The sequence below is a fragment of the Aptenodytes patagonicus genome, chromosome 2 (assembly GCF_965638725.1).
Source record: "Aptenodytes patagonicus chromosome 2, bAptPat1.pri.cur, whole genome shotgun sequence".
Lineage (NCBI taxonomy): Eukaryota > Metazoa > Chordata > Aves > Sphenisciformes > Spheniscidae > Aptenodytes > Aptenodytes patagonicus.
This window is the reverse complement of record NC_134950.1, coordinates 160,538,280-160,562,193: the sequence shown is the minus strand read 5'-3', so window position 1 is coordinate 160,562,193 and position 23,914 is coordinate 160,538,280. Positions and strand designations below refer to the sequence as shown.

The 23,914-nt window shown below is 41.1% G+C and overlaps 1 protein-coding gene across 6 annotated transcripts in view; it reads right to left on the bottom strand.

Moving 5' to 3' along the window:
- The window catches only part of DIP2C (disco interacting protein 2 homolog C), a 333,508-nt gene that overhangs the window by 57,935 nt on the left and 251,659 nt on the right, over positions 1-23,914 (bottom strand). For all 6 annotated transcript variants that reach the window (XM_076331894.1, XM_076331896.1, XM_076331898.1 and 3 more), the window contains 8 exons: positions 19,528-19,667; positions 17,778-17,914; positions 15,325-15,533; positions 14,349-14,463; positions 9,675-9,876; positions 5,123-5,232; positions 4,247-4,327; positions 385-508 (listed from right to left, as the gene is read on the bottom strand). In XM_076331894.1, coding sequence (XP_076188009.1) covers positions 385-508; positions 4,247-4,327; positions 5,123-5,232; positions 9,675-9,876; positions 14,349-14,463; positions 15,325-15,533; positions 17,778-17,914; positions 19,528-19,667 — 1,118 coding nt within the window. The remainder of the gene's footprint in view (positions 1-384; positions 509-4,246; positions 4,328-5,122; positions 5,233-9,674; positions 9,877-14,348; positions 14,464-15,324; positions 15,534-17,777; positions 17,915-19,527; positions 19,668-23,914) is intronic.

The window sequence follows — 23,914 nt, the reverse complement described above, 5'->3', positions numbered from 1 at the left end:
CTTCCAAGAGGGAATTCAACAGGTAAATCTAAGAACACTCAGCAGATGGAATATTTTAGCAGAACTGTGTGCTCATAAAATAGTATGTTTCCAGCAAATGAAAAGAAAAGCAGTAATTAAATTTGACTGCTTATAAAAGACAGGTTTAAAAACACAGGTTAATCTTAATCTGAACCCAAAGAAATAATATCTATGTGCATATGCAAAGAGAAATTCTTTTAAATATGTTCGACTAAGTTCAAAGAAATGTACATAAAGCAAATATTTAGTGTTTTGCCAATTAACATGGTTTACAGGTTGGTAACACCACCAATGTAGCACTGTCCTAAAGGATCTTGATAAACTTTTGGGACTACTAAGGTACTGAACATGGCAGTTCTTTACCTGGTGGGTAAACCAAAGCCACATGGTCTCCATCTTGTAAATGTCCCCTTTCCATCAACATGACAGCTATCTTCTCAGCTCGTTTATGTAGCTGGACACATGTTAGCGAGTTGGCTATTGTTCCCTGCACAGGAAGAAAGATAAATGTCACAGAAGATAATGCAATGTGCTGAAACTATTTTCCTCGGCACCTTAGAAGTTACTGGATGAGGTACAGCCACAATATGTCATGCAATCAACCGAAATACGGAAATCTTCAGCCTTATGCCAAACTGTAGTTGGAAAGAAAAAAGGTATTTGTCAAGCAGAAGAACGTTCTCCATTCCTCTCTCTGTACCTTCTGCCCTCAACAGTGTTTTCTCTCTAACCAACGGAGTACAGTAGTACGCTAATATCCTGCCCATGTAACCTGTACTCCTTCCCTTGCTATACAGGCAGCATTCCTGTGACAGCCAGGAAAGTGCCTTTATGGTCTCCGCAGCAATCTGGGGAATCTGTGGAGAGCAATCCTGAAAATTGCACTTTGTTGTCTGTATGCTGGAAGGAAGCCAAATGGCACAGCAGAAATACTTTAACAGACAAGAAATAAAAGACACAGGAGAAAACAATACTCTGTGATGGGGAAAAGAATTGGTCTGGAACAAAAGCTAAGCGCATGCATGTAAATGAAATAGAAAAGAAAGGCATTTGTTGAATTTGAGTAACTCTGGTCAGCATGAAAAGAAAAGGGGAAGTGACAATATGCTACAGAGTTTGGCAATTCAAATAGTGCTACAGTGTTTTAAATTGGATGAGTGTTACAGTCCTTGCGTTCCCTAAAAATATGTATGTGTGTGTATACATGCACACACACAAATGTACTTTTAGAGAAATAAATACATCCGTATCACAAAATTCGCTATCACAGTTGACATGTCAGAATAGAAGTCTAAAAGTGAACATGCAGGACAGACTGACTGTGCCTAGAGCTGGTCTGGCCAGGTCTGGGCTGAGATAAAGGGACAGGGCAGTACAGGAAGGGCTGCACCTCTCTGCCTGTGTACCTGTTCTATGGAAAAAGAGGATTTCAGTCTCCAATACTGCTATGATATACCTGGCACCTATCACAAGCACTAAGTTCACTTAAAAACAGAGAAGCTGAAGAAATTGGGGAAAAAAAGGTAGGAAAATACCTACACTTAAAAAGAACAATGTATCAAAATTGCAATGAAACGCAATCAAAAATATTGTATATCACTGTCCTTATTGAGAGAGGGAGCAATAGGGTCTTCTGTTTTAAATAAATATTCTTTACACTCTATTTTAACAAGGCAAGAAATAATAAGCATTTGGCTTGATTGCTGGTTTCTATCCACCATCACCATCCCACACACCACTGCAGTTATTTATTGACCACAAGCATCAGAGAGGAGAGAGCAGTTTGATAAAGGTCTAGCACTGGAAGTAGTGGCATGTTACCAGGCATCACTTGACATTTACAAACTTTATAACGAACTATATACAAACTCAAACACTGTCAACAAAGAGGACAAACCTAACTGAAAATAAAAAGGGCAAAGTCAGGGCTTAGCATTCCTCTTCACAATCTTCAGCGACCACACTTACTGAAATGCACTTCAGGTAATTTTAATCAGTCTTCTGAACAATGCGGAGATCATTTCACTAAGAAAGCTTCCTCTAAAGACATATGCAACTATATAGATGCTGGACTAGAGGTGGCTTCCATCTGTCCAGCCCTAAATGTGGCCAAAGTGACCCGAGGTCTGGGTGTCCTTGTCACTGTAGACCTGCCAGGTGGAATGTGCTTAAACTCTTTGTTCATTCTTTCAAGAAATTGCCTGTTTGGATAGTCATGGGGAGAATACCCCACATACATCAGAAGCACAGGCCCCACTGACACAGAAAGGGAATTGCTGCAAATCATGTAAATTTGTGCAAAACTTGTTAATATTTAAGACTTCTGGCACTTGCTGCACGTGAACCAGTGAAAAGACAGTGTTTATATGAAGTGCAGGGAAGGAGAATCCTGTTGTTGGACAAGAATCATTGGCAAGCACGAGGCAACTATTCCCTTCGGGTCTTTTATACGAGGTGTCCTGCAATGTAAAGGTGTTGCAATCCTTCATGACACACACTAAAAACAATGCACTGTGCTAATTTTGAAATATTCCAAATTCTCAAAAATCTTGGGTTACAGGAAAACACTAATCTCAGTGGATTTCTATTAGTCATCCACTGCAAGATGCCTGGATGTTTTAGAACAAAGTGTACAGACAATGTGCAAGGAAGACAAAAAGGGAAAAGTTACAAACCAGAACTAAAATTTAAGATGGGCATTAAAACTTGCCTAGGCTAAAACCCACCAAACCTGTCACTCCTTTCCATAAAACTTTAAATCTTTCCATAAAGCATTGTATTTCTCAAACAAATTTCATATGATAAGATACTCCACACTGAGAGTATTAAAGGACCAGAGAAACTGAATTTCAAAATTCAACTATTTTTCACTTCTATGGAATGATAAATTATTTCGTTAATCCTTGTTTTCCACATTGTGTCCTTCCCTCCCACTGTTTGAACCCTTCTGCCAGCACGGGAAGTCTGGCTTTATCTGAAGCTCAAAAGCAACAGCCTGTGTGGACATCACTGTCTCTTTCTCACAGCATCTTTGCTCCTAACTTACAGGACCAAACAATGCACTATTTTAATGGCGTAATATTGAATCTCTGAACAGCACTGCCTCTCAAGTTTTCTACTTTGCCACAGACAACTACATTACTACTTCACTATTATCTGTCGTTGCACATGTTGACATAATATTAGCTATTAATCTGAATTTAAAAAAGGTCATTTAATGACTTATTGGTAGCCTCAAACTGAACTTTGGTACCAGCACTGTAATATGGGCTGAGGAAGCATATCCTGTAAATACAGTAAGTGGTCATTTCACAGAGGTTCACAAATTACTGGAGATTTAAGAATGCATCCAAGTTGCGTAGGGACCATGTGGGCTGAGACAACATCAGCTACTCCAGGTGGCCCAGGGGAATAGCACTATTCCAGGCCCCTCCTCTCCTGGAGACCCTCACACACTACATATGTTTCCCAGTTTTGACAGAAGTGTCTAGATGTACTGTGGTGGGATGGTTTGAAATCAGACTTTCATTCTCTACAGCGGTCTTGGGAATTATTGGTTTGCCATCTACAATCATCTAGGAAGTCTGTAATCACACACTCTTAGTAAAGCCAAGTTCTGTACTATGTGACATGCATTAATTCATTTTTGATAAGCAATGAAACGTTGTGCCAGGCTGGCACCTCATGTAGGCTATGCAGAGAGATTTATTAGCGATCCTCTGCAGACCTGGTTGGATTCTGGACATACCTCTTCTTCTCTTCAACTTCTTTCCCCATTCTCACACCTCCCCCAGATGGTTCAGTCTCAAAACCAACAATCATTGTTTTATTTAGGGAAAATGCTTTGATTTTGCCAGGCCTGTGCTTTTCAAATTGGAAATCAGGATGGTGAACAATATTAAATACTACTCTTCGGTATAGGAACAATCAGTATTGAAATAGATTTGCAGAGTCAGCTCACCCACAACATGTATGTGGTGGAAAAAGAAATGAGAAATGTGTAAGGCGCGCTGTCTGATACAAAAGCAATCTATATTTTGACAACTGGCAATGATTATTCTCTTTTCCTCTCTGCCTCAGTGAACATTAAATATAACAGCTGAGTATTAATGGGAAAAGAAACAGAAAGGTCGCGTTCAGCCATAGCATGAGCAGGTGCAGCTGAAATACCAGTGTGCCATTTTCCATACGGCAGCCTGTCAGAGTAACGGTCTGAGCTTCTTACCCTGCAGTTGAGTAGAGTGTAAAGCACATGGTCAGGAGTGGTCTGAGCTCTCCACTGTAACACTTCTGAGAGGAAGAGGAACTAAAATAAAGCAGAGTGATAGTCATGACACTAAATAACTTTCTGGGTTTAAAAACCAGATAACTATTTTTGCTAGTTTAGCTATGTCTTTCTTATTTATATGCTACATTTTACATCAATACCCAGAAGCACTAAACATGAATTAATTCTCTTGTCACCATACATATTTATAGCAAGGTGCTTTTTCACGGTAGCAGCGGTCTCTCTGGAAGTGAAGCCAGTGCTGGGATTATGATATATTACTACATATACTTTCAAAGCAATAAACCAGTTCTTACTGATCTCTCTGAATTTAAGCACAATTTTAATTCTTTCGCTTCTTCTCTTTTTCTCACTATAAATATATAAATAGTTATCCAGCTTAGAACTTACTAATTTAATTACATAAGCCCCCAAAAGAGCTGAATTTGAAGTTAATTTTACTGGATCAAAATAACAAGAAATAAGGTCAGGACAATATATGCAAACAAAATTCCCTGGACTCCACTTGAACTAATAAAAAAGATACAGTAGAGGGTGATTTCTGGTAGAAGCCCCATTAACACTTTCCACCATGTCTGTTTTATTGTCCCATGTACACTTATAAAAAAAAAAATCCACACAGATGAAATGCAGTGATCCCCCCTCATGTCTATTCTATATTTATCTGTAAAGGGGGTTCTGAAATATTTTAGTGTGAATTAGAAAAAGCAGTCAGCAAATTCTGCAATAGTAATAGTAATACTATGTAAGTACTGCTAAGTGTCCTGATGCTAACTAGCTAAATATAAGCCATATCAGAAAAGTTTAGCTTACCTTTCTGGCTTGGTCATTATCTTCTATTTGCCCCAAATCTCTACCACTGGCTTGTGCAATTCTTTTTCCAGAGACCAAGTTCCCCACCATCACAGAGGCAGGGCCAATTTCTAGAATAAATCAGAAACGTGCTAAGTGCAATAGAAATCCTTCAGTTGTGGATGAAAATTATTTTTATTTCTTTTGCATTACATGATATTTTCCTCATTGCTATCCACAACACCAAACCTTGAGCACATCTCTGTTGATACAAACTTTGGTTGATGGACCAGAAGTCGCTGGAAGATATACAGGCCTGGATTCATCCTCTCTAAACATATCTAACTGAGGAGCCCATTTAGCATGGGCTCTCTACAGCCAGAGACACATCCTGTCTGCCTCGATATGGGGAATCTCTGGAAAATTCAGCTCCTACTTTAGGCATGTCCATTCAACTGCCTAAAACCAGATGAGATGTATCCAGCCTTCAGGGACAATGTTCCTATTTCTCTCTTCTGTTCCCTGGGCTAAGCTGCATCTGTAGTAGCAATTCTGTGATGCTATAGACATGAAGTGACAAGGGTTAGGAAGGCAGATGGTGCATATGATAAAATATACGCAAGCCCTTTAGCACAAGATAGAGACTGAAGAAAAATAATTTAACTTTAGAAGAAAGGAAGATGTCAAGGCTGACACTTCTCCATGAGGTGGATTTCACTGATGTTTTGTTGCTGCCATTAGGGAAAAATACCTGTCTCACAGATACCATTTACGCTCATGTTACCATTTGTTTTCTACTTCTCCAGCGTGGATTACTGATTAACTGCAATTGATACCAGGCTTTACTTCTAGTCTATGATGTCCAAGCTTCATCTCAGTGATGGCATGTGGTGTAAGTGTCAAAATATGAGATGTCTAAGTAACCAGATAATGTACAATAAATAAAATTTACAGACTACTCTGCTTTAAAAAGATGAAAGCAATATATCCTCTGGGTATGTAACAACTATGTGAAATGGGAGAATGTGATGCTATCAGTTTGGTTTCTGTGTTCCTAGCATTGCTTTTACCATAGTGATATATACTGTATACATAATGTATCTGTAAGTTTCTCCATTGCACTGATCCTAATTGGATGCGGAGGGGGAACATTGTCACCGAGGATGAGGAAAAGGCTGAGGTATTTAACGCCTTCTTTGCCTCAGTCTTTAATAGTAAGACCAGTTATCCTCAGGGTACTCGGCCCCCCGAGCTGGAAGACAGGGACAGCGAGCAGGATGAACCCCCCATAATCCAAGAGGAAATAGTTAACGACCTGCTACACCACCTGGACACTCACAAGTCTATGGGGCCGGATGGGATCCACCTGAGAGTGCTGAGGGAGCTGGCGGAGGAGCTTGCCAAGCCACTCTCCATCATTTATCAGCAGTCCTGGTTAACGGGGGAGGTCCCGGACGACTGGAGGCATGCCAATGTGACGCCCATCTACAAGAAGGGCTGGAAGGAGGATCTGGGGAACTACAGGCCTGTCAGCCTGACCTCAGTGCCAGGGAAGATGATGGAGCGGTTCATCTTGAGGGCGCTCACAAGGCATGAGCGGGACAACCAGGGGATCAAGCCCAGCCAGCACAGATTCATGAGAGGCAGGTCCTGCTTGACCAACCTGATCTCCTTCTATGACCAGGTGACCCGCCTAGTGGATGAGGGAAAGGCTGTGGATGTGGTCTACCTGGACTTCAGTAAGGCCTTTGACACTGTCTCCCACAGCATTCCCCTCGAGAAGCTGGCGGCTCACGGCTTAGACAGGTGGACTCTGCGCTGGGTCAAAAACTGGCTCAATGGCCAGGCCCAGAGAGTTGTGGTGAATGGAGTTACATCCAGTTGGCGGCTGGTCATGAGCGGTGTTCCCCAGGGCTCAGTTTTGGGGCCGGTCTTGTTCAATACCTTTATCAATGATCTGGATGAGGGGATCGAGTGCACCCTCAGGAAGTTTGCAGACAACACCAAGTTGGGCGGGAGTGTTGATCTGCTCGAGGGTAGGAAGGCTCTGCAGAGGGACCTGGACAGGCTGGATCGATGGGCCCAGGCCAACTGTATGAGGTTCAACAAGGCCAAGTGCCGGGTCCTGCACTTGGGTCACAACAACAACCCCATGCAGCGCTACAGGCTTGGGGAAGAGTGGCTGGAAAGCTGCCTGGCGGAAAAGGACCTGGGGGTGTTGGTCGCCAGCCGGCTGAACATGAGCCGGCAGTGTGCCCAGGTGGCCAAGAAGGCCAATGGCATCCTGGCCTGTATCAGCAATAGTGTGGCCAGCAGGAGTAGAGAAGTGATCGTGCCCCTGTACTCGGCACTGGTGAGGCCACACCTCGAATACTGTGTTCAGCTTTGGGCCCCTCACTACAAGAAGGACGTTGAGGTGCTGGAGCGTGTCCAGAGAAGGGCAACGAGGCTGGTGAGGGGTCTGGAGAACAAGTCTTATGAGGAGCGGCTGAGGGAACTGGGGTTGTTTAGCCTGGAGAAAAGGAGGCTGAGGGGAGACCTCGTCGCCCTCTACAACTACCTGAAAGGAGGTTGTAGCGAGGTGGGGGTCGGTCTCTTCTCCCAAGTAGCGATATCGTCCTAGCGATAGGACAAGAGGAAATGGCCTCAAGTTGCGGCAGGGGAGGTTTAGATTGGACGTGAGGAAAAATTTCTTTACTGAAAGAGTGGTTAAACATTGGAACAGGCTGCCCAGGGAAGTGGTTGAGTCACCATCCCTGGAGGTATTTAAAAGACGTGTAGATGAGGCACTTAGGGACATGGTTTAGTGGGCATAGTGGTGTTGGGTTGACGGTTGGACTCAATGACCTTAGACGTCTTTTCCAACCTTAATGATTCTATGATTCTATGATTCTATAATTCAGTGATTACTCTGCGAAGCAGTGTCCTGGTTTCGGTTGGGATAGCGTTAATTTTCTTCCTAGTAGCTGGTACAGTGCTGTGTTTTGGATTTAGTATGAGAATAATGTTGGTAACACACCGATGTTTTAGTTGTTGCTAAGTAGTGCTTACACTAGTCAAGGACTTTTCAGCTTCCCATACTCTGCCAGTGAACAGGAGCACAAGAAGCTGGGAGGGGGCACAGCCAGGACAGCTGACCCCAACTGGCCAAAGGGACATTCCATACCATGTGACGTCATGCTCAGTACATAAACTGGGAAAAGCTGGCCGGGGGGGCCGCTGCTTGGGGACTGGCTGGGCATTGGTTGGCGGGTCATGAGCAATTGCATTGTGCATCACTTGCTTTGTATATTATTATTATTATTTTTATTTTATTTCATTTCAATTACTAAACTGTTTTTATCTCAACCCATGAGTTTTCTCACTTTTACTCTTCCGATTCTCTCCCCCGTCCCACCGGGGGGGTGGGGTGGGGAGTGAGCGAGCGGTTGTGTGGTGCTCAGTTGCCGACTGAGGTTAAACCACGACAAGCAGCAACAAGGAAATACGAAATTGAGCACTGCAGTTAAAGGCTTCATTGCTTTTGTTAAGTTAGGGGAAGTCACTGTTAGCCTCTGACAGTCCCAGTACCCGCAAACTAAGATTATGGTTTTGATTTCTGAAACATTTGTCCAAGGGTTTTAAATAAAGAAACACTCTGATGGTTTTGGCAAATTTGCACTGAATTCATGATGGATAGTCCCCATATTCGAGATCCAGAGGGTAAAAACACTTCATAGTGTTTTTCAAGCTGGTTTTCAGAGCGGAAAGTAACCAACACTTAGTATAACGTAGCTGAATTCAGGTCTTAAGCCTGAGGCTACAGATCCAGAAATCCCTGAAATTAATCTGAGTACTAAAATCTGCAATTGGATTCAAAGTAAAAAATTTGCTAAAAAGGTTCTTGTTCATTGGGCATGAATAACCAGTGACTGGACTACAGCAGGCTCCAAGGGCTTTCTTAGTCATTTGAGTCAGTGCTTTGCTGTATCATTTCATCCAATATTCTTCATAAAGTGTGGCAGAACTTCTGAAGAACCATCTTAAAACTAGTTAGGGTTTTCTCTCAAATATACCTGCTGTAAGAATAATCCAGAACCTCCCTACTCAGGTAAAAACCTTTATCCTCATTCTTGGGTTTAATTTATTCATGACCAGTTTTTAAGTATTTGCTCTTCTTCCAATACTTATTTAGTGTCCTCTTCCTCTCTATTTCTACTTTTCAGACTCAGCCTTCAAATAAGCCAAGATTTTATCTTTCTCTGTTTCGGTCTCAGTCCATCCTCTTTAAATATAACTGAGCAGGAATTTACAAGGAACTCCAGGTATGGTCTCAGCAGTGCCTTCTAGAGTGATAAAAATGTCTTCATCTTTACTGACCTTAGGTTTTTGGAGCATTTTTCCTTGCACTCTTTGTGAAGGTACTTCTAGCTTCTGCCAAAACCAATGATGTCCTTAACACACCTGATATATTTAACAGGAACAGCTGATCGAGCTGATTCTCACCTGCATTAACAGTTACTTGATTTTGCTCCATACAGTACCATGAACACACACCTTTAAGTCATGGTCCCTTTGCCTTCACTCATCTTACCTGGTTGCTTTTGCCTTGGTTTAGGCAGGTTTGTTACACATGTGTGGGGACACATCAGCACATTACAAGGATGCAGTGATCCTTCCAAGAAGAGCTGTTTGGTTTCTGACAGGTGTATTCCTCCCAGCGGCGTCTTGGGAAGCGTGTTTGCTGGTACGAGCGCTAAGCAGTAGACTCCCACTTGATGAATACTGTCAATAGCCTAAAAAAAGCAGGAAGTCGATTTTAATGAAAGGCTAATTTTTCATCACAACAAGCACATGTTGTTCTGAATTACTGCATAAAACAACCCTAATAATTAACTGGCAATGGAAAGACACTTCAGCAATGTCAGTGGTAAGGAGGTTCTTTTCAGTGGGAACAGGTGGACGGAAATGTAACACTGATGTTATTACACTCATTCCAGAAGATAAAAAAGCAAACAAAAACCTGGTGATAAATACACAGAAATCTATTAAGAAATGCTACCTAGGCATCCCTTAGGCACACGTTAGTAGCACATATCCTGGAGATTTATTACTAAGATGGGCTGGCAACTCATGTGAAAGTGATTTTAACCGGCGCGCTTCTCAGAAATAAAGTTCAAAGGATTCCTATCAACTGAACACCCAGTCCATCTTGCAAAGCAAAAAAAAATTTCAAAAGTTGCACGTATATCACCATATACTTACTGATGTATGTAGCTTATAAATATTTTAAATTTTTCTAAGAAACTCTTTCACTCCCTGATTACTGTGTAAAAGATCCACAGGCAGGAATGGGAATTGGTACAATATAAGGGAAAACTATGAAACCATCCACTTGAAAAAAACCCTGTTGAATGAAAACCTGAAAAATAAGCTTCTTTGAATCTTATAATAACCATGTTCATTGTCTGACAAGTGGAGTAAACTGCATCACTTTCAAAAAATTTATAATGTACAGTATCTATGTAATTTATTTAGTTAAATATGAATATCCATGCACTTAAGATTTTAATTCCATACACATTTTAACTGGTTATTTTCCTTATGTTGGTAACAAAAATTGCAGCAAGTGAGTTAAAAAAACAACTTCAGACATCCAAGCAGACTGAGAAACAACTTACAGACAGCATCTCTAATGAGTAGTTAAATGTTCAAAAAGATAATTTACTTAACTTGCATTTTAATTTTTAACTGTGAGAAAAGTGAACGCATACATCTGTTGCCTTGAAGATATAATCTATATTCTGAGAATCAAATAATCATTTATAGTTATGTACTTAAGTGTAGACCAATAAATTACGGATTAATTCTACACAGACTCTAAGTAATACTTTGCTTTTGGCTTCTGTTTGCTTCTTTTTTTATTTATTTGATTGCAAAATTTCATAAGAAAGAATAATAAAGCAGTTACTCATTTCACAAATATTGCAGTTTTAGTAGTGGTAGATCTCATGGTAGTATTGGAAGACTTTGCTGCTGGTCTACATACACCTTACCTGAAAGATCAGCAAAAGCGAGCTATATATGACAGCCAACACACAATGTCTCATGCTTCTGGCAGAAACCATCATAACTTCCTAATCATAATGTTATTTGTAGGTTCTGAAAAGCAGTGATAAATCATGGGATCCTCACCTGACATCAGCTTGAAGGAAAACTGTTATGGGGCAAGTAACCACTCTTATTCAAACATACGACAGTGTGGCTCCTAGAGTTGCTGAATGGAAAGCAATACTCAGCTGGAGTGGGATGAGGGGTGTTATATATAATGATTCCCCCGTGACTTCTGAACTGTCTCCTTCGATACCTACCTCTGCAGCACAATGCCTGATAAAATGTCATGGGTCATTCCAAACTGTCACCTTTCACACTTTGGAATTTGGCACTGAAGCAGGGAATGACTTTGTTTCACAAGGATGAGCCCTAATGAACGGAGCCATATAATTTTGTGAGAGAAGAGTACCAGTCAATTTTAATACTGCTGGCATTTATGCCTCTTGATGAGATGGCTTGTTTTTTGAAATTAGTCTGTCCAGCCAGAAGTAAACAGAGTATCTGAAATATTTATCCCTCTGTTTCATTGAGAAAATGGATTAGAGATACCAGGACTTGCAGAGTCCAGATTGCTATGTTGTTCAAGCTAAGAAAACATCCCATTCTGACAAAATTCTCCAGGCAGACACTCTCCAGATCTGCAGTAGATCTCCTAGCTTTGCCTAGTCCTGTCAAGTCCTGCCAGTGCGTTGGCACTGGTAAAACTAACATCCAGTCTGTCAGGTACAGGAGCCCCAACTGGGCCTGAAAGGTCAGATCAGTTTGCAGCAGTCTGGGAGATGAATGAATATCTAGGATCCATCTGACTAAATGTGGGATCTTCACTCACACTGTCACTAAAAAACCACACTCCTCCACTACTCTCAAGACACTCTCTACCCAGCCTGACCACTCTCCCAACCATGACTCTGCTAAAACCCATAGATGCAGCCCAACATAGTCCCATACGTACAGCAGCTCTACTGTCCTTCAGCCCTCTGCTGAGGAGCAGGAACGGCCAGGGAGAGTCAGAACAAGGTGCAACCCACTGGAAACAAGTCCTGCAAATCGATGCAGCTCAACTCTAGGGAAGAGATGCAGAGACACAGCAAGGCACAGCAGAAGCAGGCAGTGTAGGGCAGGGCTGGCACAGGGCAGCACACGCAGGGAGTCAGACGAGTCTCACAAATATCATCATAAATGAGTAGCAATTTGGTAGTTTGTTATCATGGACGTCATTGAGAGTCATGACACAAGTGTGATATTGTTACGTTGCTCATCACTAGCAGATGATTCAGATACAACTGGTTACCACTTCCTGACATCTGTCATTAAAAATCTGATTGGGAAGGAGGCACAATGCATCCCACATGTTCCTGGCTTCTGTCCTCCATCTCTGCTCTCAGCTGAAGTGGAACCAGAAATTTCTTCACATAGTGATGCATGCCAGAGTTGAAGACTTCACACAGGGGTGTACTTTCTGTACATATGTGTACTTTGATATATGGCCTACCACTCCCAGACACTGCTGTGACTTGATCGTACTCAGAATAATAACTGACTTTTGGCAGGAGCAACTTGACACCGGACTTTCACAGTGTTCAGTACTTAATTCTACTGACTATGATGGTGTAAGACATCATTTCTGTAAAAGTCACAAAAACACTCAGCTGACAAAACTGGAGAAGTGTTAAGTCCAGAATTTCAACCTTTTCTTTAGGAGCTTGTTACTTGACAAAAATTGTCAAAGCATGGGCAATCCAAAAGCCTCTCCTTCTAAAATAGGTTGCCCTAGGTGCTACTAGGTGTTTCAAAGGCTTTCTGTGTGATGGACAAGCTAGAGGTTCTAGCTTTTCTTGGTAATAATTTAGATCTACTGTGAATATGAGATGCCTCTAGCTGTATGAAATGTAGTTACCTTCTAAATCAAGAGAGCAGACAAACCTGTCTTGAGATGGATGAAAGCTTATTTGTTCAGTCTGTTCAAGGATACTGTAGATAGATTCCCTTTCTTATCCAGTACAAAGCAATAATGAATAAAAACATCTTCTCTGAATTGTGTGGGATCTTTTTCTTTGGCTCTTGGGTAAAGCAAAAAAGATGTTTGCAGTATATTTACCTGAGAAGAGTCCTTGAGGAAGGATAGAAAGGAAGGTAAGCAAGGGAAGTGGAAGTAACAGGTGACCAGCTGTAGGCAGAGACCATTTCACAAGGTAGCAACAGACAGACTTCATTTGACTACATCTCCATTAAACCTATTGCTTTTGAGTGAGAATTGGCTTAACCGTGGAGATGGAAGAGATAGAAGATGACTGCCATCTAAAGTATCTCATTTTTTGTGTGTGGACGTTCAAGTTGAAAAAACTTTGAGTACAGTTAATGATATTGCCTTAACTTGGACTGCTATATGTAAGGAGAAGATCAGAATTTTTTAGTATTCAGTAGCTTGTCTTGTGGTCAAAGTGTCCACAACACCACCAAGGTGGGTTTCATCACAGCAGTTATGTGCCTTGCATGATCCACCAGACAGCTGGAATGGAATTCCTCACAATAGGTGTCCTTTATGCAGGTAACCTCACTGTAGATACCTACATCTGAGCTAATCAATCACTTCCCTTCATTTCAGTGGAGAGAAATTGGCATTTTTAGGCTGTGTTTCATTCCGTTTATTTTAGCTATCAACATGGTACACTAGAAACACCTAATTCTCTCCCATTGATTAAAAAAAAAATCTGGAGATCTAGCTCAGATACGTATATCTACTTTTGATGAGGTCAACTCCATACCAGTGCCAATAACTGTTTAGTCAGAGACTTTGGTAGCTTTTGACAGTACGAGTATATAATACATTCATTCATTACCCTTTTGAAGTAATGAATGACTATATCCTTATGAACCATATGCTACTCTCTCCTTGCTATTACTTACTTCAATTCATCCCTGTTTTCTTACAGCATTTTGACTAGGAAAAGGCTCACTCTTTGCATATGTGTGGCCCAAATAGGAACTGTCACTCAGAAGAATCTAATTTTGTGCTCATTAGGTGCAAGTGCAACTGAAGGTGGACTTACAATTATACAAAGACAAATGTCAGTTACCTTGGGGGCCTGAAAGATCAATAAAAAGAATATAAAGCAGGAAAAAATAGCTTCCAAACGTACATAAAGAGCATTACCTGGAGAACTCTACTCATCCATTGAAAACTGTCTTCCTCTGTGGAATCTGGCCTTTGCTCAGCAACAATAACTATCCTTTCATCGTGCAGCACGCTTACTGAAAACACTGCTATTCTGTAGAAGAGAAGGAGAGAAGAGTACTTAGTGCCAGGACAGATGGAAAAACCTGTCTTCTAAGTTAACCCTCCATAACTATGATTTTGTTACTTATTACTCAGACAACTGTGCATCAATTAGTATTTTATTTATGGGGAAAAAGCAACAAGAACAGTTTTGGATAACTTCTGGAAGAGAAATAGGGGGGTTTGTTCTAGAATCATGTAAATACAGGCATAATGCAGGGTTGGAGAAGTGAACCTTCTTGGGATAAGAAAAGCACTACATTTGGGTCACACTGAGGTTTTGTTAAACTGTTGTATAACAGCCAGCATAAGCACCTTCTTTGGCCCCACCTTAAGAGAAAGTAATTGCAACATCATTTTGTGAGAGGTCTGCTGTGTGATCACGTGTGAGCACATGTTACTGCATTAGGCTTTTCAGAAGTTTTAGATGTCTCCTGCTCAGTTGCAGCACCTCAGGAAGGTCACACAAGGAACTGCTGTCATGTTCAAGAACTTCAGTGTTAGACACATGGGAAATGTTCAACTTGGAAAGCTAGGATTCTGTTGAGTCAACGCCTTCAGAATTAACCAACTGTTCAACAGAAAATTTTAATAATCACCGTTTTGGACCTTGGTATCTGCCTCAACACTGTCTTAGGTTTCCCTCTGCTGTCTCCTGGTTCTAGCCATATAAACAGCAATGTAGGGAAACCGCAAAGAAATTTCGTATCATTGCTATTTTACTGATATCAGCAACTTTCAGAAAGCCCAGTGCAGATTAGGCACTGCCTTCTGAAAGCATTTTGGGTCACTTACACCTGGTCTAAGCAAAATAAGGATTTCTACCATAATATAAGAAAAGAAAGGGTCAAACCTTCCCCTGTAGACAAATTTCATTGGTTCCACGGCCAGTGCTGTTGCTACAATGTCATCAGCATTATGTCTTCTTCCACTGACAACCATCAAACCATCCATTTTGCCAATAACAAAGACAAGTCCACCTGGTCCTATAAAGCCTAGTAGTCCGGTCCTTATAAAAGGATATTCAGTGATAGGGCCACCAGAACTGGTCATAGGAAACACCTGTAAGACAGAGAAACACAGGTCTTCCATTCTATATGCGGAGATCATGCTGCAAAATATTTCAGGCATGCTCCCTCAGATGGCTCTTCTGGAATGAAGTAAATAGGTCACTGGTGATGCTCTTTACTCTTCACTGACCATAAAGGGAGTGTCAGGAAACTCCTAGACTAGTGTGTGTAATTTTCAATACCCGAGTTCCAGCAACTTCAGTCCCACTCTATTTACCATACACATTTTCCCTAACCGTGGCTCTGTAGATCACTTATGACCTTAAAAAAATATATAAATCAACATAAACAGTATTGAATTAAAAAAAACGCTCTGCAGAGTGCAGCTAACCTGAGGTGCTATGTATAGGTTACCTGAGAGACTAAATCATAAACATTACAGTAGAGGTTCTTTTCAGTACCTCATGCTCATTTCCAGCACAGTATAGAGAAATAAGCAGGCTAGAAGTGAAGCTATTTTAAGGTACTGTACATTAATGACTCTTGCAGCTGACCACATTTTTATCTAAGGTCAATTAAGTCCTCACAATACCAGTGATAATGCCTTCTGTAGCACGTCTGAAAGTGAAAATACAGCCCTATACAGAGCCTCTCTAAATGTTTGAATACCAGATGCATATGTGACTTCCACAGGGTAGATTTCTACCACTTTTCCTATCCTAACTAGCACGGCGTTATCCTTCTGGCATGTGAGCTACTTTGAGCTGCATTCTGACACAACCACACTTTCCTACTGTTGCTTCTTTAAACTGAAAGAGTCTAAAGGCAAGTTATTTAATACAATGGCAAGTGGAAGACCATGGCTATGTAGTGTCCTTCAAGGCTCATCTAAAAAGAAAGGTCAAATTCTGCTGCCAGATGCCCATGTGTGACTTACTGAATATATAATGCTTATACATCCTCAGCCATCATTCACTTCAGGAACACAAAACTCTGATTCTCTAATACCTGCAACATGAATTACAGAGTAAAAGAGAAAAGAGGCCCACGTGGAGAGGGCTCCTAAGAACATGCTTAACTTTAAAAATGAGTGGTCCTGCTCACTCAATGGCAATATATTTGCTTACCATTAGGAATAAATCTAAATCAATCTAAATATGCTGTTAAGCTGCAGACTCAGTTATGAATTATGAATGATTTTACAATTACAGCACATACTGCAAAATGAACATAAGTACCTTTCTACCCTGAAATATGTCAAATCTGGGATTATCATTCACACTGGGTATTGCTGAATGTACTTGTAGCACAGCAAACAGCTATCAACAAATTTCAGATCACAATAGCATAGTAGGATTCGTGGCTTCAATAGCAGGATGGAGAATCGTATCCACTAGTCTCCATTAATTATTTAATGTATAGTGTTTACAACATTCAGATCTGCATTTTGCAGGAGATATTAGTCATGTTTGGTCTATTAAAAATGGTAATATCAGAGCATTTGTTAAGGGAAATGTAAATGTAAATGTTTTCTTAACTTTTTTCTCAACTATTAAATGAGAAAAGGATCAGAACTTAATAAAAATCTCAGCTCAAATTTTTTCAGTATTTCTCTGATTTGTTAAGCCTTTCATATTGGCTTCAGCAGAAGTTAGTGATAACAAGTAAGCAGGTACAACAGAGCTATCAATACAGCTGTCTGCACTGGAGCTGAAACCTACTGAAAAACAGATTCCACAAAGCAAAAAGCCTTTCACCTAAGGCATTTCAAACAAAAGCAGGTGGGGACTAATTAGGAAAAGGTATCTTTGCTATTCAAATACCTCTTGAATACTGCATCTGTCAGGATTCTGTATAAATGCAAGCCTTTAACACTGGCTGCGTTGTGGAAATGTTGGAAACTGCTTTTTAAAGATACCCAGCAGCCTTCCTACTGGTTGCGACAATCAAATTCTGTACGTAGCTAGCTCATAGACTTGTACAATACTACCTTCTGAACTTTGTCTTTCTTCCTGATTTCCTTCTGATTGTTTCAGCCCCTGGTATCTTCTTTCAAAATTAAAGTAAAAGCTCTTCAAAGCCAAAACTAAACCCACATAAAGATCTGCTATTGCACTTAATGAAATGGGCTTCAGTGCAGATTATCTGGCTAGAGTACCTTAGGACCCAAGCCACAAGTATTGATTATTACTGCTATTCTGATATTATTACCATCAATATTTTATGTGAAATATTATCCTGAAATAGAAAAAGTTAAAAAGGAAGAATTTTATATAGCATTTTTTGGACAGCTTACCTCAAAAGTATTTTTGGTCATGCCCGAGAGTCCATAATACGATGTACCCGTTGCAATAGCACATACACAAAGTTCTCCTATTTCATCTGTTTTACAGAGCTGAGGAATTCCATCTGGCTTCACTGAACACATTATAGCTAGAGGGAGAGCAAAGGACTTTAAAAAATATTATAAAATGAACTACAGAATAATATAAATGCTGTGGGAAAGACACTGTGGTGGAGTTCCCATAAACAAATAGATTATATGTAGTCTCCAATGTCTAACAATCGGTTTCTCAAACATTCAGGTGTTCAACATTATCAAATGTTATTTATATTATAAATAATACTTACACAAAGAATGCAAAGATCTTTATGTAAACTCAGTCTTTACACTGATAACAAAACCTAATTTGCCTGGCTCTCTAAAATTTCAGTTGATCAGTAATACTGTGAAATGTGATTGTGTTCCCAGTTTTGCATACTGAAGACCAGATTTGCTGCAGTCAGTGCAAAATGAAATAACCTAACGAATGGAGTTCTTGATAATAATTATACCGCCAGGGAGGCAGGCAACCAGGAAATCTACCGCTCACAAAGTAGCAAGTAACACCATATGAAAGATCAAGATATTCTAGGAGACTAGTACGGTTGTTTTACTAAGAATTTATCAGAGCTCAGACTCCCTCTCACCGGTCTTACAGGACTGCACAGACAGCAGGAGCTAAACAGGAGGGATTAGAAAGCACTGGTCTGAGGAAGAAGCACTATTTTATGTGTGAGCCATGTGAATAAGAATCAAGTATGCTGCTTTAGCTACAATCCCTGGAGTAGGAGTCCAGCATGTGTAGATTTTGCAGTTGGAAAGAGGATATGATGAACAAGGCAGACCAAGAATGACTCAGCATGTCTTTTAAGTACAAGTGTAAAGAATCTTGAACAACCTTTCTCTCACGCTGAGGATAAACAGGAGCATGTTTATTAAAATGATCAGAATGTAGTATGAAGTGCAAGATGGCACATCTATAATAATATCTTACACGATAACTATTAGACAACAACCAATCTTATCTTCCTTTATTTTAAGTTTTTCAACTGAAATTTTGTAAGATGCATCATTATGTTTTATCCCTTTGGTGCATAACAGCCATCCTCTTACGAAAAACTACAGCATTATCCTTTCCCAGTCTATAACATCTCATTTAAAATCTAGCTCTTACGAAAAATCTTATCTTCATCTTTAGAAGCACTGGCTTCAGTTTGAATTTATCAACATGAACTGTTCAGTCCTACCTCCTCTTTCTAGTAACTGGGTGATAGCATAAGATCTTTGGAAAAACATTCTGCAAGCCTTCAGATAGCAATTTTGTTGATCCTTAGCATAGGTTATGAAAACTTTCACTACCGAGTCTCACCTGGGTCAGGCTTATGCATATTTACAGCCTCCAGACACCAGAATCCAACCTTCTTATTTTCTGTACCAGTATCTCACAGTTAAGGGATGGATGTTCTGGTGTGGTGACAGGTTGTTTAAAGCACACCACTAATGCGAGTAAGGACAGCCACGGAGGTAAACAGAGAGAAGAAATCTTGGGATTTCCAAACTATGAAGTTTTACAAGGTAATGCTTTTGGACTAAAATGTTTTCAAGTACACGTGTTCTAATCCCAAAGCTTGTTGTCTAACAGCAAAGTATGCCCACCTATGACTTTTTACAGCTAATTACTTAAATTGATGAATCATAGTAAGTTTCAAAGAAAGTTCCTTACCTCCTGGCATCACTAAGCCAACATCCTGGACAGTCAGAACGGAAAGCTTTTCTTCAGAGTCCACTCGAATCACTCCGTAAGTGAGACCATGCATGGACAGAACTCCTCTGCCTGGTGGCTGATTGCTGTCATCTGTCGGCCTGCAACCATGAGTTATAACATCAGTGCACCATGAGGCAGACGTAAGCATTTACTTATTCTTAATGGACTGCTATTGCAAATACTCCCCTATTTGAGAGTTTAAAATTTCACCTTCTTTTTTCCCCTACTAGACCTGACAGAACCCTGTTTTTCAGTCATTTCTGCGTAATCATGTCTGTCACCTCTTCCATTCAGTAGCCACCCACATATATGGGGCTGCAGAGATGAAACACCTAACATTTACCCAAAACAGCCTGTATTTAATTTTCAGATAGATTTATAAAGATTGCTTGATTACCCAAGTAAAGGCCTTTTGCCCTGTTTTAAAAATACTGAAAGGCAGTGCAGATGATGTGGACGGAAACTGCACTCTAAATATTTGGAACTGATCAGCAAACAACTTGATAAACTCTCTGCACGTTACCTATTTTGAGGCAACCTAGAACTAGGAAACCAAACTCACCTGCCAGACTAAAAGCCTAACTCTAGCACACTGGTATCAAAGCCAAGATTAAACTACAAGTATGCTGTGTTTAAATCACAGATATGACTTCCCACTCCCGATACTTAAGCATTTAAAATTACTAAACAGAGAAATTAGGTTGTAATAGATTCACTGCCAAGTATCTGTGGAAACTGCAAGGACTTTACCATCTTTATTTTAGTGCATGTAATTGAATTCTTCCTATTCTAATTTACCACATGAAAATTAAAACAAATTACACCTTCATCAGTCATGGTCAAAACGTTGTGGATGCAGCCTCTTTGTAACGCCTCATTTTGCTCAGATTCACTGCCGACACACTGTACAGTTCCACAGCATCAGCACAAGCTGTCTGTCAACTTGTTTCAATATAAAACCGCCTCCTGTATCAGTGGATACAATTATACCTATGTAGAGTGCGGCTTGAGCAAACGAATGTTGACGTATGCAAGTTACTAAGTCAGGGGAATATGTCAGGGCTTTTCATGCCTGGAAAGATTCTTATACTGTCCTGCATTTTAAAATGCAAAACTGGAAGCTAACGCGATGCTGATTTGAGTGTGGATAATGCATCCATGTAAAGCAGCCAGACTCCAGCTATTTTGAAGATGGATAAAACAGCCAATATTTAGTTCAAGATTCTGCATTTTTCCTAAATACTCCATCATAACACAACTATTTTTTAACAGATAATGTCCTTTTATATGACATTTCTCCTCTACTGTGCTTGAAATACTAGATGGGCCTTAGCCAATCATGCTCATGTAAGCCTTGCAGTGAGCAGCACTATAAATTTCAATTAATAGGTTTTACGAGGCATATTTCTCAAGTGACATTGTCAACAAAGAAGGATGTGGGTACGCTTGAAAATGCATTAGAGCATACCAAATGGTGCTAGTAAACAAGCAGCTGTGATAAATAACATTCCCATCATGTTAAAGGAATTTCAGTGACATTATTGATCAACTTCCTCTCATCCTTGCTCCCCAAAACATACATTTTACTGCTCATGAGAAGAGAGGTCTCCTGCAGGCACACACAGCTTCTCACAACCTTCTAGGAGCAGAGGCTATCTAGACTTTAATCACATACATTTTCTTGCCTTACTCATCACATCCAAAGACTGCTAAAAAGAAGAGCAGGCACAGCTTTGAAAGACACTGGCTGTGTACAGGACAGGGGTGCAAGGGAGGGAAGCTGGAGGCAGGAGGCCTGCTAGGATCATGCTGGGGGACTTGTCAATAGAGCTACACTTGCTGTGGCCTCAGTTGAGATAACAGCTTTGCCCGTGTTAGCAGTAAGTGCTGTGCAACAGAAGCAGGTGTGCAGAAGGAAAGAGTTGGTGCCCAGGACCTGGGGACCACAGGACAGGCGTTTCAGAGCTGCTATTTCAGAGTACTTCTGGTACCCTGGTAGTTGAGGTGGATCCTTGAATGAGACACCAGTTAACTGTGCTTGAGTCTCCTCTTGCAGGCAACTAGTTATCTGACACTGAAAAGGAATACAGTCAGAGGACCAGGATGGAGGAGTGAGGTGGGGAGCCAAGCACCTGACAGCACCTATACATTGTCTTAGAAAGTATCTTGTCAGCAACAATCCTGCAAAATATGGTATCTTATTTTGTCCTGTCCATGATAACCACATGGGAACATCCCTAAAACAAGTATCTCTGCCAAGCAGAAAGAGAAAAATCACTTGGAAAGAAGGTGAGATATAAATCATAGAATCATAGAATAGTTTAGGTTGGAAGGGACATTTAAAGGTCATCTAGTCCAACCCCCCTGCCATGGGCAGGGACATCTTCAACTACATCAGGTTGCTCAGAGCCCCGTCCAACCTGACCTTGAATATTTCCAGGGATGGGGCATCCACCACCTCTCTGGGCAACCTGTGCCAGTGCTTCACCACCCTCAGCATAAAAAATTTCTTCCTTATATCTAGTCTAAATCTTTCAGTTTAAAGCCATTCCCCCTTGTCCTGTCGCAACAGGCCCTGCTCAAAAGTTTGCCACCATCTTTCTTATAAGCCTCCCTGAAATACTGATAGGCTGCAATAAGGTCTCCCCAAAGCCTTCTCTTCTCCAGGCTGAACAACCCCAACTCTCTCAGCCTTTCTTCAGAGGAGAGGTGTTCCATCCCCCTCATCATTTTCATGGCCCTCTTCTGGACCCGCTCCAACAGGTCCGTGTCTTTCTTATGCTGGGGGCTCCAGAGCTGGACGCAGTACTCCAGGTGGGGTCTCCCCAGAGCAGAGTAGAGGGGCAGAATCACCTCCCTCGACCTGCTGGCCACGCTTCTTTTGATGCAGCCCAGGATACGGCTGGCCTTCTGGGCTGCGAGTGCACAGTGCTGGCTCATGTCCAGCTTTTCATCCACCAGTACCCCCAAGTCCTTCTCGGCAGGGCTGCTCTCAATCCCTTCATCCCCCAGCCTGTATTGATACTGGGGCTTGCCCCGACTCAGGTGCAGGACCTTGCACTTGGCTTTGTTGAACCTCATGACGTTCACACGGGCCCACTTCTCGAGCTTGTCCAGGTCCCTCTGGATGGCATCCCGTCCCTCTGGCGTGTCAACCACACCACTCAGCTTGGTGTCGTCTGCAAACTTGCTGAGGGTGCCCTCGATCCCACTGTCCATGTCATTGATGAAGATATTAAACAGTACTGGTCCCAATACGGACCCCTGTGGGACGCCACTCGTCACCAATCTCCATCTGGACATCGAGCCATTGACCACTACCCTCTGGATGTGACCATCTAACCAATTCCTCACCCACCGGACAGTCCACCCACCAAATCCATACCTCTCCAGTTTAGAGAGAAGGATGTTGTGGGGGACCGTGTCAGAGGCCTTACAGAGGTCCAGATAGATGACATCCATAGCTCTTCCCTTGTTCACTGATGTAGTCACTCCATTATAGAAGGCCACTAGGTTGGTCAGGCAGGACTTGTCCTTGGTGAAGCCATGCTGGCTGTCTTGAATAAATAACCCTATTCCAATGTATTTATAATTCATTTTAAAGTTAACATTTTAAATTTTCTTTACACATTCAATATTTCTAATACTGGGTTTGGAATTCTGTAAGACTGCTTGCCAGAGAAAGGTGTAATTCCACCTACTTCATATACTAAGTAAATTTAGCTCAAACCACCAGACAAACCTACCCCTTTAGTTTCCTTAACCATGAAAGAGGGACAATGTGCATCTACTTCAAAGCTGATTTGTTCATACTGAGTAGCTGTAGAGCATTTTGAGAACAGTTACCACTACCATTTACAGATACAATCTATTTTACCACTATTTTTTGCCAGTCATTTAAATGGGAACGGACCTGTACTTAAACTTTTGCACTCCCTTAAGCAAGTGGGTTCAGACTAATAGGCAATAAACCAAAGGGGAATACCATAAAGAATTATTTGCATGACACATTCCTTTAAATATTAGGCTTCATGATTCAGCTCTAAGGCTAAAGTACCTACTAGTCTATTACTGACTGTCTTTTTCCAAACTATGAGTGTATTTCAACTGAAAACTGGTTTTGTTACTCTTCCTTGTAGGAAGATCAGTAAAAATACATATAGATTTTGAAAGAGTTGGAGCATTAACAGGGAGCTCTCTGGATCTGTGCTCTGCAGGGAGTGATTTTAATACATACTTCAGCTGTAACTCTTTGGAACTTGTATGATAATGACTTTACTGTCAGTGGAGATGGCTTGAATAAAATGAAGAATACTAAAGCTCCCAAGTTCAGCTGGTATTATCC